The 16,521-nt window shown below is 26.3% G+C and overlaps 1 protein-coding gene across 2 annotated transcripts in view; it reads left to right on the plus strand.

Moving 5' to 3' along the window:
* Positions 1-16,521, plus strand: part of LOC129612587 (homeobox protein unc-4 homolog) — a 61,058-nt gene that overhangs the window by 38,104 nt on the left and 6,433 nt on the right. For both annotated transcript variants that reach the window (XM_055526265.1, XM_055526266.1), the window contains exons 2-3: positions 3,199-3,408; positions 8,427-8,567. In XM_055526265.1, the coding sequence (XP_055382240.1) occupies positions 3,199-3,408; positions 8,427-8,567 (351 nt within the window). The remainder of the gene's footprint in view (positions 1-3,198; positions 3,409-8,426; positions 8,568-16,521) is intronic.

Raw genomic sequence — 16,521 nt, forward strand, 5'->3', positions numbered from 1 at the left:
ACATAATAATTATTTTTTTTTTAATTTTTATATTATTACCATAAATATACATAATTCATATCTAAGTTTTATGATCTTAATCATATTAATTGTAAAATATGTATAAATTAAATCCCATAGGAAACCTAAGCAGTAGAAATTAAAATGAAATTGACAATATTATTATTAAAATTCGAGCAATTTTATTGAATAAATAATTTAATGTTTATTACTTGTACATAAGTATATACACACAATCATATATGAAAAAAAATTTCTTAGATTTATAGATAATTTTAGATATAATGACTAATATAAGTGCATTTTTTACAGTATAAATATAGCAATTAAAAAATTTTAAATGTTTTTAGAATAGAATAAAATGAAATTAATTAACACACCTGTCCACCGTTTAATATGTTGAAAATAATAAATAAATACATATGTATATAAAATATTTTTGGAAAATAATTCATTTATGAGAAATTAGTTTAATTTAAGTAGAGCTCTATAGCAGTCTGGTAACTGTGTTCTATTTCAGTATTTTATATCTTTAGTTAAAAATGAAGAATCTCTAAATCTTGTAATAATTTTTCTGTTTTTTTAGAGTTTTTCATATTTTAGTTGCCAAAATTCAATTATAGTGTTTATTTCATTTAACTTAAGCTTTTTTAGTTCACAATCAATTTTTTCACGTTGACTTAAATTGATTGTTTGCACAAAATTATTGTACAGGTTTATATGTTATTGTAATTAAGACAAAGAGTCTTAGAGTAATAAACTCCTCTTTATCAAGTAACGGTACAAGAGAAATGCACTAGATAGAGTATTTTTTTTTTTTCGTAATATGACAAACTATCCAACAAGAATAATGATATTTTCTTAAAAATACTAATGGTGTATAATGCAGCACTTTTCCCTTCAACCGGTGAAAATAAAAACAGCCTTTGTACTATACTAATAAAATTACATATATGAAAACACTTCAAAGATTGCATACATTTAGGACGAGTGAAAAAAATTAAAAGAGGCTTTAACATAATGCCCGAATTCAAGAGTTACTTGCGTGATTTAAGAAAAATAAATATATTTTTTGATGGCATGGCATTTACGGTTAGTCTTCTGCATTTATCGAAATTTAGAAAAGATTACAATTTCGGAAGTATAAGGTGCCAAAACTTCAAATACTTGCCACCACTTTGCTGCGAAATTTTAAAAATGCTTATGGAAAAAAAGAAACGTGAATTATATCCTGCACCTTGACAATTTGAGTATAAAAAACTATTTTGGAAATATTTAGAATAAAACTTCACGGATATTCCTGACATACGAGTATAATTGGACAAAATTAGATAAAACTGCCAAGTTTCATAAACCTAAGTTTATTATTTTTCCGAATTAAAATTACTTTTTTGAGTTGTATAGCACCTAACCAAGTCAGTGCAGACACCCCATTGAAATTTGTAAAACTATAAAAGATGTAATTGAACCCACCTATAAAAAATTTTATATTAATATTTTTATTAATTTTTGAAATATTAAAGATAATATCTTTGAATATGGTTACCCGAACATGGGCAAAAAAAATGTTTTTCTTTTAGGCAAAATTTAGCTATCCTGGATCTTTTAGACCATTTATTGATATATAACTTGATTGCTACAAAAATTTGAATTTGGCTTATTCCTATGTAAGCGAAAGGTCAACATAATAAATGTGAAATAGTGTAAAACTATAGGGCCTTGAGTTTGTGTTATTGCAAATTTTATTATAAATAATTCAAGAACTTTTTTCACAGACCAGATTCATTTCATATTTTAAAAGTATTTTTTTAAATTATTTTTCGTTTGAGCCTGTACGTACATATGCATTAGGTATGTTATGTTTGTATATAAATAAATTTTTAAAAGAAATTTCATATTAATTTATTGGAATGCTAAGCAATCATTTGATTTTACTTGCTTAATATCATTTACAAATTGTGCGGTGTTAGCCAGCTGTCTAACTATTGTGCCAACTTATATTTGTACGCGAATTCTTCTGAATGTTAAAGAATTCACGTTGAAATATTTGGTTCTTATTTGTTATATAATATAAATGACGACAATTACAAAAAACAAAAAAAAAAAACAAAGAATATAGAAAGCTAAAAAATTGGAAAGGTATTAAAAAGTTACAAGCAAAGTGATTGAAAATATTTAAAAAATTTTGTTATCAAGTTTATAAGTTTTTTTTATTGTTTTAAAATGAACTTTAAAACCCAACAAACAAAAAAGAAACAAAAAACAGATTATAACATGGAAAAAATTCCTTAAGCGTTTTTGTCGATTGACTCCAAAACGTGATGAAATTTAACTTTTTTTTCCAGTATAACTCATTGCAATTTTTACATGTCCATATGACTATGTGCAACATAAATTTTATATATACTTAATATATAGAGTCCTTTTTTAGTAACATTTATTCGCTACCTTATTCTGAGCTGTACGTACAAATAAATGCAAGTATGTATAGTGAGGGAATTATAAGGAATAAATGACGTATCACCTACCGCTTTAGTCTTGTTGGTCTGACATTAATGGTGATATTTAGTGAAACTTACATTTTTCATATATTTGTAATGGAATTTTAAAGGCTGACTGTTAAGAATTTTCGATAGTTTTGTTTTTATTTTAAGCCTATTTAGGAGTACATACATAGAATATACATAACATAATCATAAGTATGAAAATCCTTTATATACATAGAAGTATACGTACATATATGCTGTTTATAAACTGTTTTATGTTTCTTTTTTCATTGCTACCGTCGTCCTTAAAATTATTCTCACATTATTATGGACATTTTAAAAAAATTATTTTTCACACCTTGTTTGAAATTTTCTGATCATTGCTTAATATACGAGTACTTACATACATACGTGGGTACGAATAGGCACTACATGGTAAATTTATCGTATTGTATGAGAAATTGTAATAATGGTTGTTTTGGAATTCTTTGATATGATTTTGATAAAATCCCAAATGGACTTATTATCATTGTACGCACATAAAATGTTGTTTTATTGTGTTGGAACTTATGTTTTTTCCTTATTTGGAAAATTAAAGAAATAAATTTATTTTTTGCTTTTTTTTAATTTCGTATATTTTTTTTTTAATATTTATGAAAATATATTTTTTTTTATTTTTTTTTAATTTTTATTATTTAACTTAATTTTATAGTTGGTCTTTCACCGACAGTACCATCAGCAACAGGTACAGTACCAAGTCCAAGTGGTGGAATATTTCCTAGTGGTGGCAATCCATCACCATCAACTTTGTCAGCGCTAGTCTCACAACATCGCTTATTAGAATTATCAAGATTTGGTCTTAGAGGTTATGATTTAGCTCAGCATATGTTAACACAACAGGGTGCCGTTTCAAAATTATTAGGTGAGTATTAATATAACTTTTAAATATATGTGTGGTATTTAAATATCGTGATCAAATTGGGTTTGGCAATCGAATTATAGTAATAATATTACATTTTGATTATATTAGACCTACCATATAAGTTTATAACAAAATAACTCGAATCAAAAAAAAAGTGTTTATTAATTTCACTCTGTCCGTCGGTTCGTGTGTCTGTTTACAAAACTTCTACACCCTTGAAGATAGAAACCTGAAATTTTATATGTACATAGATCTTTACTAGAAACTAATTTTCATTGAACATAATTTTTACCTAAAAGTTATAAGTCCCCTGTAAAAGTTATACATCCCCAAAACCCTAAAAATGCCATTTTCAACTGTTTAGTGTAGTTGAACTATATGCTTTTTTCAAATTCTACAAACGCATACTATACTTGAACTTTAAAAAAACAAAATGGCCGTTAAAATTTACCGTTACATAAAATCCGTTTTTCTTAAATTTTTGATGTTGTTTTTCATATAGACCCAAGGATGTGGGAGCCTGAAATTTTTGGCAGCTTTTAGGCACTAACAAAAAGTTCATTTCGTTGGAAGAAAACTTTTTTCCATCTCCGCCCCCTCTCGAGTTATCGCCTCTTGAAATTTGTAAAATTTGAATTCTTGACGCTTTATATTTCCGAAACCGCAATCTTTTTCAAATTTCTATAAACGTAAAAAGCTAACGGTAAATTCCATGACTTTAAAAAATATAATTATTTTTCTTAACTCGCGCAATTAACTTTATATAAATTTTATATCCTAAATATATGCAATCCTAGAAATAGTTTCGTATATGAATGAAAATAATTTTGATAGTGTGGTAGGTATACATCGATTGTTTTTTGTAGCAGTATTTTCACTTGTTGAAGGGAAAAGTGCTACAATACAAAGCATTGGTTTGACCCAACTTTATTGAAGTAACACATTTGAATTGAACTATTTATTAGTGCCTAAAAGCTGCTAAAATTTCAGGCACCTAAAACATGCGATCTGGAGAAAAACGATGTCAAAATTTTTTAAAAAAATGGATTTTAGATAACGGTTAATTTTAACTTCCATTTCGTTTTTTCAAAGTTCAAATATGATAATCCTCGGTTGAAGAATCCACCCATTAGTTTTAAAGGGGGCGAAATAGGTAAAAATTTTCTTCTACGGAAATAAGTTTTTAGTAAATATCTGTGTACATAATTGCAGCTTTCTACCTTTAAGCGTGTAGAAGTTTTGTAAACAGACACACGGACAGATGGACAAACGGACAGACGGACGGGACAGAGTGAAACTAATAAGCACTTTTTTCAAAATTTTTTTGGAAAAGTATTAAAAGCAGAACAGATTTTAATTTCGTATCATGACAGGTTAAAATTTTATTCTAACAAAAGTAGTTTGCCGTTAAGGTTCTTTTGTCTAAATTTAGAATATTCTAAGTCATAATAGTCTTTTAATAAATTTTATGTTATTACTTTACAACATTCTAAATTGCGTTTAACATAGTGAGATTTCGGTATATCAATACAACAAATGTCACAAATGTACAGTTTCGATTATATTGTAGACTTTCAAATAAGAAAGTTTGAAAAATATTTATTATTTTAATGCTTGTTCAAGCTTTAGTTTGAAATTATTAAAATTTTTCTGAGGTTTTAAAACTGTTACATTAAAAGCAAATAAATTTGATTTACAAATATTGTCGACGTATTCATAGAAAATAAAAATGGGAAGAGCGAACACAAATGTTCTAAGAAGACATAAAAAACAGAATATCCGAGTACAAAAAAAACTTGTAATTGACAATGAAGGCAGGGCTGTATTTCGTACACTTAAATATGAAAAATCTTTTTGTTATTTCAACTAAGATTCTGCAACTAATTAAGAAAAATTTGAATTTGAAACTGTCTCGGAAAACGGTCAGAAGAGGTGAAGAAAATCTTTGAGTGAGATTTCGGTATATCAATACAACAAATGTCACAAATGTACAGTTTCGATTATATTGTAGACTTTCAAATAAGAAAGTTTGAAAAATATTTATTATTTTAATGCTTGTTCAAGCTTTAGTTTGAAATTATTAAAATTTTTCTGAGGTTTTAAAACTGTTACATTAAAAGCAAATAAATTTGATTTACAAATATTGTCGACGTATTCATAGAAAATAAAAATGGGAAGAGCGAACACAAATGTTCTAAGAAGACATAAAAAACAGAATATCCGAGTACAAAAAAAACTTGTAATTGACAATGAAGGCAGGGCTGTATTTCGTACACTTAAATATGAAAAATCTTTTTGTTATTTCAACTAAGATTCTGCAACTAATTAAGAAAAATTTGAATTTGAAACTGTCTCGGAAAACGGTCAGAAGAGGCGAAGAAAATCTTTGTATCTCAACAAGAAGAAGACGCCATTCAGATTTCGCAGAAATGCATAGAAAAAAATAATTTTCATTTTGGAAAAATATATATGGAAAATATTTTTGAAGTGACAGTATTTAACACGGTATAATAATATTATCTTCGTTCAAAATAAATAAAGTATATCTAAATTTTTATTGTTTTATCTCTTAAAAATTAAAGTATCTTATTTAGATTGCCCCAAATGTCATATCAATGTATACGTCATATCATAATCAATGCACACGTAAGACGGAAAGTCTGTAACAAAAGAACGATTTTTCCGATTTTGGGGAAAATAAGGTAAAACGAGTAGAATGTCTCTTTTTAGTCAAAGTCTCTTTTTAATAAAAAAACGGGACAAAATTCCTCAGCTTGAATTTGAAATCATAAATACAATTTTCGGTACTCAAACGTTCTCTGCGATTTATGCAGATTTACGTTTTAAAATGAATTTCCTCTTTAGCATTTTTCGTTTTACACTCAATTCATATTTTCAAAAATTCTCTTGATAAAAGTAAGTTCCAATCGAAGAAAAAGGAGATCCTAACAAAATACTTGCACAAATTGACACCCGTTTTGACTCAAAACAATTTATTTAACCATAGCTAAAAATTTTATTTAACCATAACATTGTGTTTGTATAATTAAATTCTTAAATTCATTTTATTTAAAACTTTTCCAATTAAATCTTTTTAACATTAATAATTAAATGAATACATACAATTACAATAAAAATAATTACATCTATATAAAATTAATTTACATTCATTGTGAGAATTAATTGAACAACGGATGTTATGCGGAAGTGAACACTAAACAAATCATTCATTCTTTTCTAATAATATTAAATTTAAAGCCTCATTATAATGAGTTTAAGTTATGAAGAGAGGAAGTCTAAAAGCTTCACATATTTAAAATCAATTAACTACCAAAAACAAAGGAAAATAAAAAAACAAAAATTCCGAGGGCTTCATTTACATGACAATTCCAAATTGTCTTTTTATTTTTCTAATTCAAAACTCTGAAAGACAAAAAAGAAATAATTGTAATTTTAATTTAAGTTCATTTCAAGCTCAATTTCAATTTAGCAGTTGTGTGAAATAAAAATTTTCAGAACGCGTAAATTACAATGATTTAATTTTGCTTACTTACACTTTCATATACTTATTCTATGTACATATATTACTGAAATTTGCATGTACACAGATACATTATAATTACTAAAACACAAAATGAAAGAACACGGGAAAAATTCATTCACAATTGCACTTTTCAATAGGAATAGAAATAAAACACGGAAATTTTGCATCCGCTATGATGTAATGTGCAATCAATTTGATTTTTATGCAAATTTCGTTCATATTTTGTATTCGGATAAAGGTTAGCGTGTAATTAGAGTAAACGATTAATTGTTTTCAATAAATTTGCATAAATTTTTTTTTAATAGATTCAGGTGCTAACTAAGGTTAATTCAAACTAAATTTTCTACATATCTTTAGATTCGTTCATTTATTGTTATTTTATAATTAAAATTCAACTCTGTTTGTTTTAGGTTTAGAGAATTACATTTGTGTACATCAGATTAGCTCCTGAACAGATACACTTGCTTATTCTATTGTTTCACAACAGCTCCCAGAATCGTGTTACTAATTTTATTATATTTTTATAAAATTTTTTTTATAAAACCATTTTACAATCAAATTTAAAAAAGGAATTTGTATTTAACGTACAGTAAAAGTATTTGTGCACAAGAAGTTTTTTAAAGAAATTTCAAGTAACCAAGTCTAATAAGGCTCTGGTGATTTCCTAATTTAAAAATTACTTCATATTATTATAATTTCTAATTTATGGAAAACTTTTATTGCCTGATATGTCTACCTTTTCTTAGATACATCACAAATTAGGATTTGCACAAATTACTTACATATATAGCAAGTTTTATGTAATGGAAATTAAAAACGTCACCTGTAAGCATGTAAAATTCATAAACAACTACAATAATTTAGAATGAAGAAATGTTATTGTAAAGTTTATTTAATATTATAAATTTTCATCAAAACGTAAAATGAATTTTATTTAGAAGTCTTTATATAAAGAATAAATTTGGAACGGTTTAACGTTTTTTCTTTGCTCCCGACGGAAATTTTAAGCCAGTGGATATTTCTTTTCAATTCGTTTCATTCCATGCAAGAATAGCAAATTTTCTGAAATCTTTGAAAACGTGCCTTTCAAATCTATTACAGTTCCAAAATGCAGTTAACTTCAGTTTTGTAGGATATGTATTGAATTAAGTCAGCTTTATTCCATTAGTTCTAAGTAACCTTCTCGTAAATATAAATTATAATTTATGTATACAGTGAATGAAATAGCATTTTTTATAACAAAATCCTGCTCATAATTTGTAGAAAAAGATTAATCTTTTATATTATAGCACACGTATATTATAATTTTAGTATACATATTATATAAATTTATATTATATATACATAATTATTTTAATATATATATATATACAAAATTTCATATTTTTAATATTTTTTTCTATTAAATTAGTTTAATAACACCACTAAGAAATTTAAAATACAATAAAAATATTATTTAATCATTTCTTTACAGGTACATTACGACCACCTGGTTTAATAGGTGGTTCAAAACCAAAAGTGGCAACGCCGGCTGTAGTATCAAAAATTGAACAATATAAAAGAGAAAATCCGACGATATTTGCGTGGGAAATTCGTGAAAGATTAATTTCAGAAGGTTAGTGAGTAAGTTTTTATGAATTAAGAAATTTTATAAACAAAAAATGAAAACAAAAAAAGCATACATATATTAACAGTATAAACACACAAATTAAAAAACAAAATATTTTTTGCTGTTCACAATCCTTGCCTCTTATTTTTTATTTTCTTCTATACTTAATTTAAGAAGAAAAACACAAAATTCATAAAAAAAGATCAGCGATTAGCGACGCGTTTTGATTACATCGTTTTACAAGAGTATAAGAACAAAAGAATGACATGATCAATCGTTTAGTGTCACATCAAATTGCACAAATCACTTGGATTTTTTTTGGTCCGTTTATTTAAAAGTATACGCTTTTATATACTTCAGTCAAATAAATCTTCTAAATTTAAGGTTATATTTTTTTGCGAAGTTTTTTTATCCTAAATGTTTTTATGCTAAAGAAAATTTACTGATCAATGTGACATTGATATTTTAATGGTGGTAATAATGATCATTCCTCTAGAATTATTCGAACTGTTGTAATAAGTTGACCATATGTATGCATACACGTACATATTGCTACATATTATAAAAATATTAATCCTATATGTACACGAATAGGTATTTGTTGTATAATACATATTATATAGACCTATATAGAGTGTCGCATCCAAGAGAATTTACGAGTAAGAACTTAATATGTAATAAATACTAATTTTGAGATATTTCAAGTGATATACCATTAAAATATCTGATATTTTATTACTCAAGTAGAATTCAGTTATTTTCAGAAACTATTTTAACTAAACAGAGGATTCATATCTTTCCTCTCAAACAAATTCCCAATGTGGATTTACTTTGAAAGCATTTCCCAATTTATTTTATTTAAAATAAAACCTAGAAAATCATACAAAATTTAATAAAAAGAAAACTAAAATATCTTAAAAAGGCGTAGTTGAAAACTGTTTATAAAATCATATTTAAAAGTTACATTATTGCTAAAAAAGGTTTTTTTTATAAAATGAATATTGGAATTTATCTAAGCGCAAATGTCAAAATATTTTTAAAATAAATCAAAAAGTAAATAAAGTCCTGTCAAACCAATTGGTCTTAAAGTACAAGAAAAAAATTGAGAAGAATTAGGATTAGAATTAACAAAGTATGTTGATTAGTAGACATAATGTAACTATATTTTCCTAAAGAATACATTTACCGGCTTTTTTATAATAAGTTACGAAAGAGAATATTTTTAAGAATTTTATCGGTTGTAACCCTAAGAGCTGTTGCTGAATTTTTATTTTGTTTTCACTATTAGCGGGCTGTGAATCCGATTCACTTCATAACGGCAGGCCCGTGCACATTCTCTGCGACTGTCTTGGACATGGGTCCCTAAGTGTTCGGGAACTGTTGTCCAACTCCCTTAGAGATATCTCCGGCTTTGTGGTTAGGACGGGGATATTATAGGTGGGAACGTGGGGAGGCTACAATAAGTCAAGATTGGCTGCGGTGGCTTGGCGGGTTACTCCTGTCCCACTCGGTTCCCTTAAAATCTACAATCTACAACCCCAAGAGCTTAAAAAAACTATCTTCTATAAAAACTAGTCTCACACAGAGAATCAACCACGTTTAAGTATATGAAATTTTTGCTTTCTTATATATCAAAAGCCTAATAATTTTGTAAACAATCACATAAACAGACAGACGAATAATACGATTTTCATTTTTTTTATGAATCCCTTTGAAAATATTCAATAGAAGATAAAAAACTTCAGCACAAGCTAAAAAGCATTACTTGCTACTTCGTCTATTTATGTGTCGGTCACCAGCAAATTATATGTTTATTTTCGAGAGTGAAGCATTTAAATTTACCAATTCATTTTCGAAAATTTCAATGTGCTGTTTAAATTTTTTAAACAAATTCTCACGTTTTACGTTGTACTTCAATATTACTGAAACACTCTCTACCATTAAAATATGCATTTTATATTATTTTTTTTTTTAATTTTATTTTCGGAGACAATTCGAGAACCTTTGAAGTTATCTACTTACGCGTTTTTGCACACTGCATAATACACATAACACACATTTTTACAATATAAATAAAGAAAAAACTTTTGGAAGAATCCGGAGATTTCCAATTAAGGCAAAATAATTTCAATAAATAAAAAAAAAGAGATGATCTCGTTTGATTTGTTGCCCCCAAGAAAGTCATTTCTCTTACTATACGTTGAAACTATATACAACAAATTAACGCACATACATACATACAAAAAATATATACATTTGTTTTGTTTCCAATTTAATGATTGTAATTTGTATGAGATTTAAAAGGCAAAATAGTTATCGGCAAATAACAATGCTTTCGCAAAAATTTTTTATTTAGTTTTTATTTTATGTTATACAGAAAAACGAAGCTTAATAACAAGTCTTTAATATGCATATCTCATGTATATACATATACAATGTATAAATGTATGTATACATTTGGTACTACGAATTTGATATTAAGCCCATCCGCTTAACATATAAGCATGTACATTTTCATGTTCTCGTATATATAACTGAGTTAGGAGTGCATCAATCAATCGATCAATTTATGTACATCCGGACACCATGCAGATCAAAATGCAAATTTCCTTGATTTTTTCAATTCTTTGCAATTTATTTAGCGAATTGGATTTTTTGTGTGTGGTTTTCTTTTCATCTCATTACGTTACAAATGAAGATTCGCGAAATGATTTTAAATTTTCGTTTATTTTTCTATTCCTGCAAAGTGATTCGATTGTTTTTTTTTTTGTAAGTTTGTTTTTGTGTTGATTTTTTATACTGTTTATATTAGTAATCAGTAGAAGTCATCAACAATTAAGTTACCTATTGTTAGTGATTGAATAACTGTCTGGTTGATTGCTGAAACTTAAATGCCCGGTGGTTTGGTTAATTTTGATGAAGAAATTTTGTAATTTTTTTTATTCTCCTTTAGTTTTGTTTTTATTTTTTTGGTTATTATCTGATCTTATATAGTTTTTGTTTTACTTGTAACAATTAGTAAAATAAAAAGAAAATAAATGTTAAATTAAAGAAAAATTAAAGAAATATCCCACGCCGCCACCGTTATTACTAGTGCTTTGCTATAGAATTTAATGTAACGTTAATGTACTGTGCTTCTTATTTTGTTATACTTCTTTCTAGGAAAATATACCAGAGAGCTTCAACTACATCTTCAATATGTAACAAATTTATATTGATTGCTTAGGGAAATTTAATTTAGTTTTTAACTGTAAATTATTGTAATCTCTTTTCTTGATTTCATTATTACATTGTCATATAACGGTACAATAGCTCTTGATTAATGTTTTAAGGAAAGTCCTTCTATTATTTTGAAATACTTAATGATGTACTATGATATTGAATATAATGTTAATTAAGTTTTAAATTTATGGTAATATTTAAATTGGTACATGTAAAATTTTCCAGAATGTTTGAATATTTAAAATGCATTTACTTCTGACTTTCATGATTTCCTTTACAATGGCATTTTTATAATTTCGAAAAATCTGATGAGACTGGTACTTAAAACTTTTATTTAATTTAAAAATCTCTCAAATCACAAAACTTTTTAGTACTGTTATACACGGAATTATTACAAATAATTGTAATGTAATAAAATAAATGTTAATGGTTTACTGAAGCCATTTTGAATTTACAAACACTTACAAGATAAATGATTATTACATGTGGAATCCGGTGGGAAATCTACGGGTTATATAGATGATTTTTTTTAAGGTACATACATACATATTTTGTTAAGTTTTAAGAAATTACAGTACTAGCGAAAACAGTGTTGATCATGTTAAAACTTTCTTGAAAAACTGTGCACACAGAGTAAAAAATTTTATAAAGCAATTTTTGTTTTTCTGAAAATTTATGAAGAAAAATATATATTACTTTAACAATGGATTTAAATGTGCTTATAAAATCTACGCTCTTAAGTTTGGTTCAGTTCATGAAGTCAAATACATCCCAAAAGTTGATCAACCGTGCCATAGCTAAATTAGCTTCACATCAAAAATCGGTTCATAATAAAATTTCAACAAAAATGGTTTTTGAGATAGGAGATACACGCGTGCACCGCGAAAGACCGACGAACCGACATCTTTTTGAAAATAATTTATTTACGCTTCCCTATTATGGAAAAGTGCGTTTCCACTGAAAATTCGACATCCGAAATTTTGGTGCCATCATATAACCTTCCTTATTTTATGCAATATGGTCAGTAAAAAGTTAATCGCACATAACTTAGCAACAGAACCAATATCATGAAGAAAATTCATATATATTGACGCGACTAACTTTTTCTACTCTCATTATTTTCCCATTTCATTTGTAAATACTCAAATTAATTTATTTTTAAAACACAAAGTAACCCAATATTTTAAGAGCCACGAAGAAATACAAATCAATTGAACTTATTTTATTTCTTCTTATATCTTAAATAATTTTTATTAGAAACTTTCATTATTTTCTGCATCAGAAAAGTAAAAATATTTTAATTGGACTCAAAAAAAAAAAAAAACAAAACAAAAATCCAAATAGAGATTCTCGTATATCATCGTCCAGGTGATATCTGTATCCTTTAATTGAAACCAGTACAAATTCAAAAAAAAGAAACTCAAAAAATTTAAAAACAACGAAAAAATAAACTTTTGCAACAAAAACATCAAATCGTCGGATACTCTCGATAATCTGAAAGCGGAAAGAAATAAAAACAATTGTGATTCTATATCAATGTAAGCATCAATTTTGTTGTTTTGTTGGACATGAGAAAAGGAAGTGATTATTGAGCACTTTGTTATTGCGATGAAATGACAAACCGAGCCGAACTAAACCAAATCAAATCACATTGAAACAATTTAACGACAACAAAGATGAAAATGTGATTTGTGATTGCTCTTTTATTGATTTATTGACCTGATGGCTTTAGAGTTTTTTTCTTTTTTTTTTGCTTATACTTAAGAATCTTTTTTATTAATTTGCTTTCTGCATTCTGCAGAGGTTAACAACGTTAACGTTATCATTAATAATCGAATTGAAATACGCAAAAGCGCTGCATAAATGTTGTTGAATTCGTTTACATATATTACAGTACATTGTATCACTACATTTTTCTGTTCAACGTGTTTAAAACTCATTGTATAGCAACCAAAGCGCAAACATATACATATGTACCTATATGTAGATATAGATCGCATTAATTCAATGATGATTGCATTGGTTATAACATTCAATGTATTGGGATATGCGAAAAACTAGTGCTAAATTTTAAGAATAATTCTAAAGTTTGAAATAAAGTGAAAATAAACTGACAAAAATAGATAAGAATAACAAAATGTAAAATCTAAATAATCTGTAAAACAAATTAATTCAATAATAGGAATATAAATTTTAAAATTCACAAGTGAATTTCATGAATTTTGAAATTTTGTTACCTACGATTATTGTAAAAGTTATAAGCACTTACATTTACATTAAATTTTAAATATGAGAGATCTGAGCTATAAAGGGAAATTTAAATATAAGGAGCTTAGAAGACGAGATTTTGCTTTTTAACAATGTTAAATTTCTAAACTGGAAATTAATATTACGGATATGTACACGATTGATTCTATTTTTTTGTGATTGCGGGTTACGCCATTTTGCTTTCCTAAGTTCTCAGATGGGATGGAAAGCGGATGTTTATTCAACATTATTTCCTTTAATTATTACAAACTTTTCCTGAAATGTTGGCTAATACATTTTAATTTTGAGCCGAAAAAGAGAACAAAAGACTAAACCTTTTATTGGAATTTCCTAAGAAACGCTATTTTGGTGGTACAAATAATTATTCAAAGAATTTATTTATCCTCTCATAGGAATACCTTATTACTCAACCTATATTTCCTTTTAATAGGCTTCAATTACCAAATAATAATAGGCTTCAACAAATAAAACTGGTCTAACAAAATCTTTAAATTAATTAAGGTAACCGAATTTTTAAATAATCAAGTGGAATGGGAAATCTTACAGAACTTTTATGAATGTCAATTTGAATCCATTTTTACTTAAAGTTTTATTCCGACAAAATTAATAACTTTCCAACAATTTTGGTTTTTTCAAGTTTTTCGAGAGAATAAGATATTGGTTTGCCTAAAAAATATTAATTTTTTATAAGTTTATAAGTTTCTAATGTTTTCATTGAGGGAACGCATTTGATTTAATGAATCACAGTTTGTAAGAAACAAAATTAATCAGCATGCTAGCAGTCTTACGTTTGTTTAGTAAAATATTTAAAATTTCTTAATTTTCATAACTGAGTAATAAGTAATTGCATAAAATTATTATAATTTAAATAAAACGCGTAAAAACAATTTTGTAAATACAAAATTCAAAATTTTCTACAAATATCCTATGAGACCTAACATCTTTAATGTTCATATAACATCACAAACATACACAAATATTCATATACGTAGTCATTTTTTCTTTAAATATGTAAAAGGAAAAGCTAAATTTAAGGACACAAATACTTGTAAAAATCATATAAAAATCGATTTTCTGCTATTATAGTGAAACCGTTATTATAAACATGAAACCCTATAATTATTCAATCATGGCTGGTCGTTTTTAATTTTTTTTTTCAAAAACCATGAGCTAACTAGCAATCAAATGTATTTTTTTTAAAAATGAAATTTATATAAAAGTAATTTTATTATTTTATATACTTACAAAATGTTCATGTACATATGTATGTTAATATAATTGTGATGAATGACATATTGTGAAAATAAATTTATGTATACATACGACTAGTATAAATATTTAATTCAAAAAACTACCACATTTACACACAATCATACCAATTATAATCAAAGAATTTATATGTAAATGTACACTAGGTGATAAAACTTAAAAATTAAAAAATTTGTCCTACGTTCAATTTAACAAAGAAACATTTTTTGTCACACCTTTTCAATTAAATCTATTTTAAAATCTGTAGATTAGTAAATGAAAAAAAATAAAATTCCTAGTGACTCAAAAATACCATCTAAATTCTATTATACTGCACTACTTGTAATTTAGTAAAACAAAAAATGTATGAATATTTATATTATGCTAAAAGGTCTGTCTATTCGATTCCATTAATAAAAAAAATATCATATTTCTAAACGAACTGAACACATTCAATTTTCCATCTTCTTTTTTCACTTATTACTCCTGTTCATTTCCACTGAGATATTATAAGTAAGGTTGTGCAACAATTTTAACAACAAAAACAGAGTGACATTATTACGGGTTGTATGGATACAGTTTCTAAATATGTAAATTCAGTTACAAGTTATTAACCAATATTTACATACATCTATATTTGCATATAAGTAAAAAACTGTAAATGTGTTTGGGTATGTGCATATGGGTTGGTGTTCAATTTAACTACAATTTTTTTTTTAATAATTAAATAATTTCTTGTTTTAATAATGAGTGACAATAATAAAATATGAGAGTATTCTCTTATTTTTCCACTCGTGCTCCCTTTAATTTTTAACTAAGTAAAAAGTACTTCTCTATACATATATGTATATACATATATTTCATTATATATATGCATATATGTATAACTTTCGACAGTTAATGAATAAAAAATAAATATGTAGATAGTAATGTAAATGTTCACTGTAATTATAAATTATTGGATAATTCACCCCTATGGTTGCAAACTAGCAAATACATACAAGAAATCTGACATGTGTTTGTATAAATATTTCAAGTTATGATGTAATCATGCATACATGAGTAAGTATTTGAATGCATTTGCACATGTACTTAATTGTGATGGTTACCCTTTCAACTAATTGAATCAGCAAATTGAAATCAAATATGGAAGCACATCACCATAAGCATTAAATGTGGTTTAGCTTTAAAATTGCGCAATTGATGTTTTTATGATTGCTTT

The sequence above is a fragment of the Condylostylus longicornis genome, unplaced genomic scaffold, assembly GCF_029603195.1.
Source record: "Condylostylus longicornis isolate FDR11 unplaced genomic scaffold, ASM2960319v2 ptg000075l, whole genome shotgun sequence".
Classification (NCBI taxonomy): Eukaryota; Metazoa; Arthropoda; class Insecta; order Diptera; family Dolichopodidae; genus Condylostylus; species Condylostylus longicornis.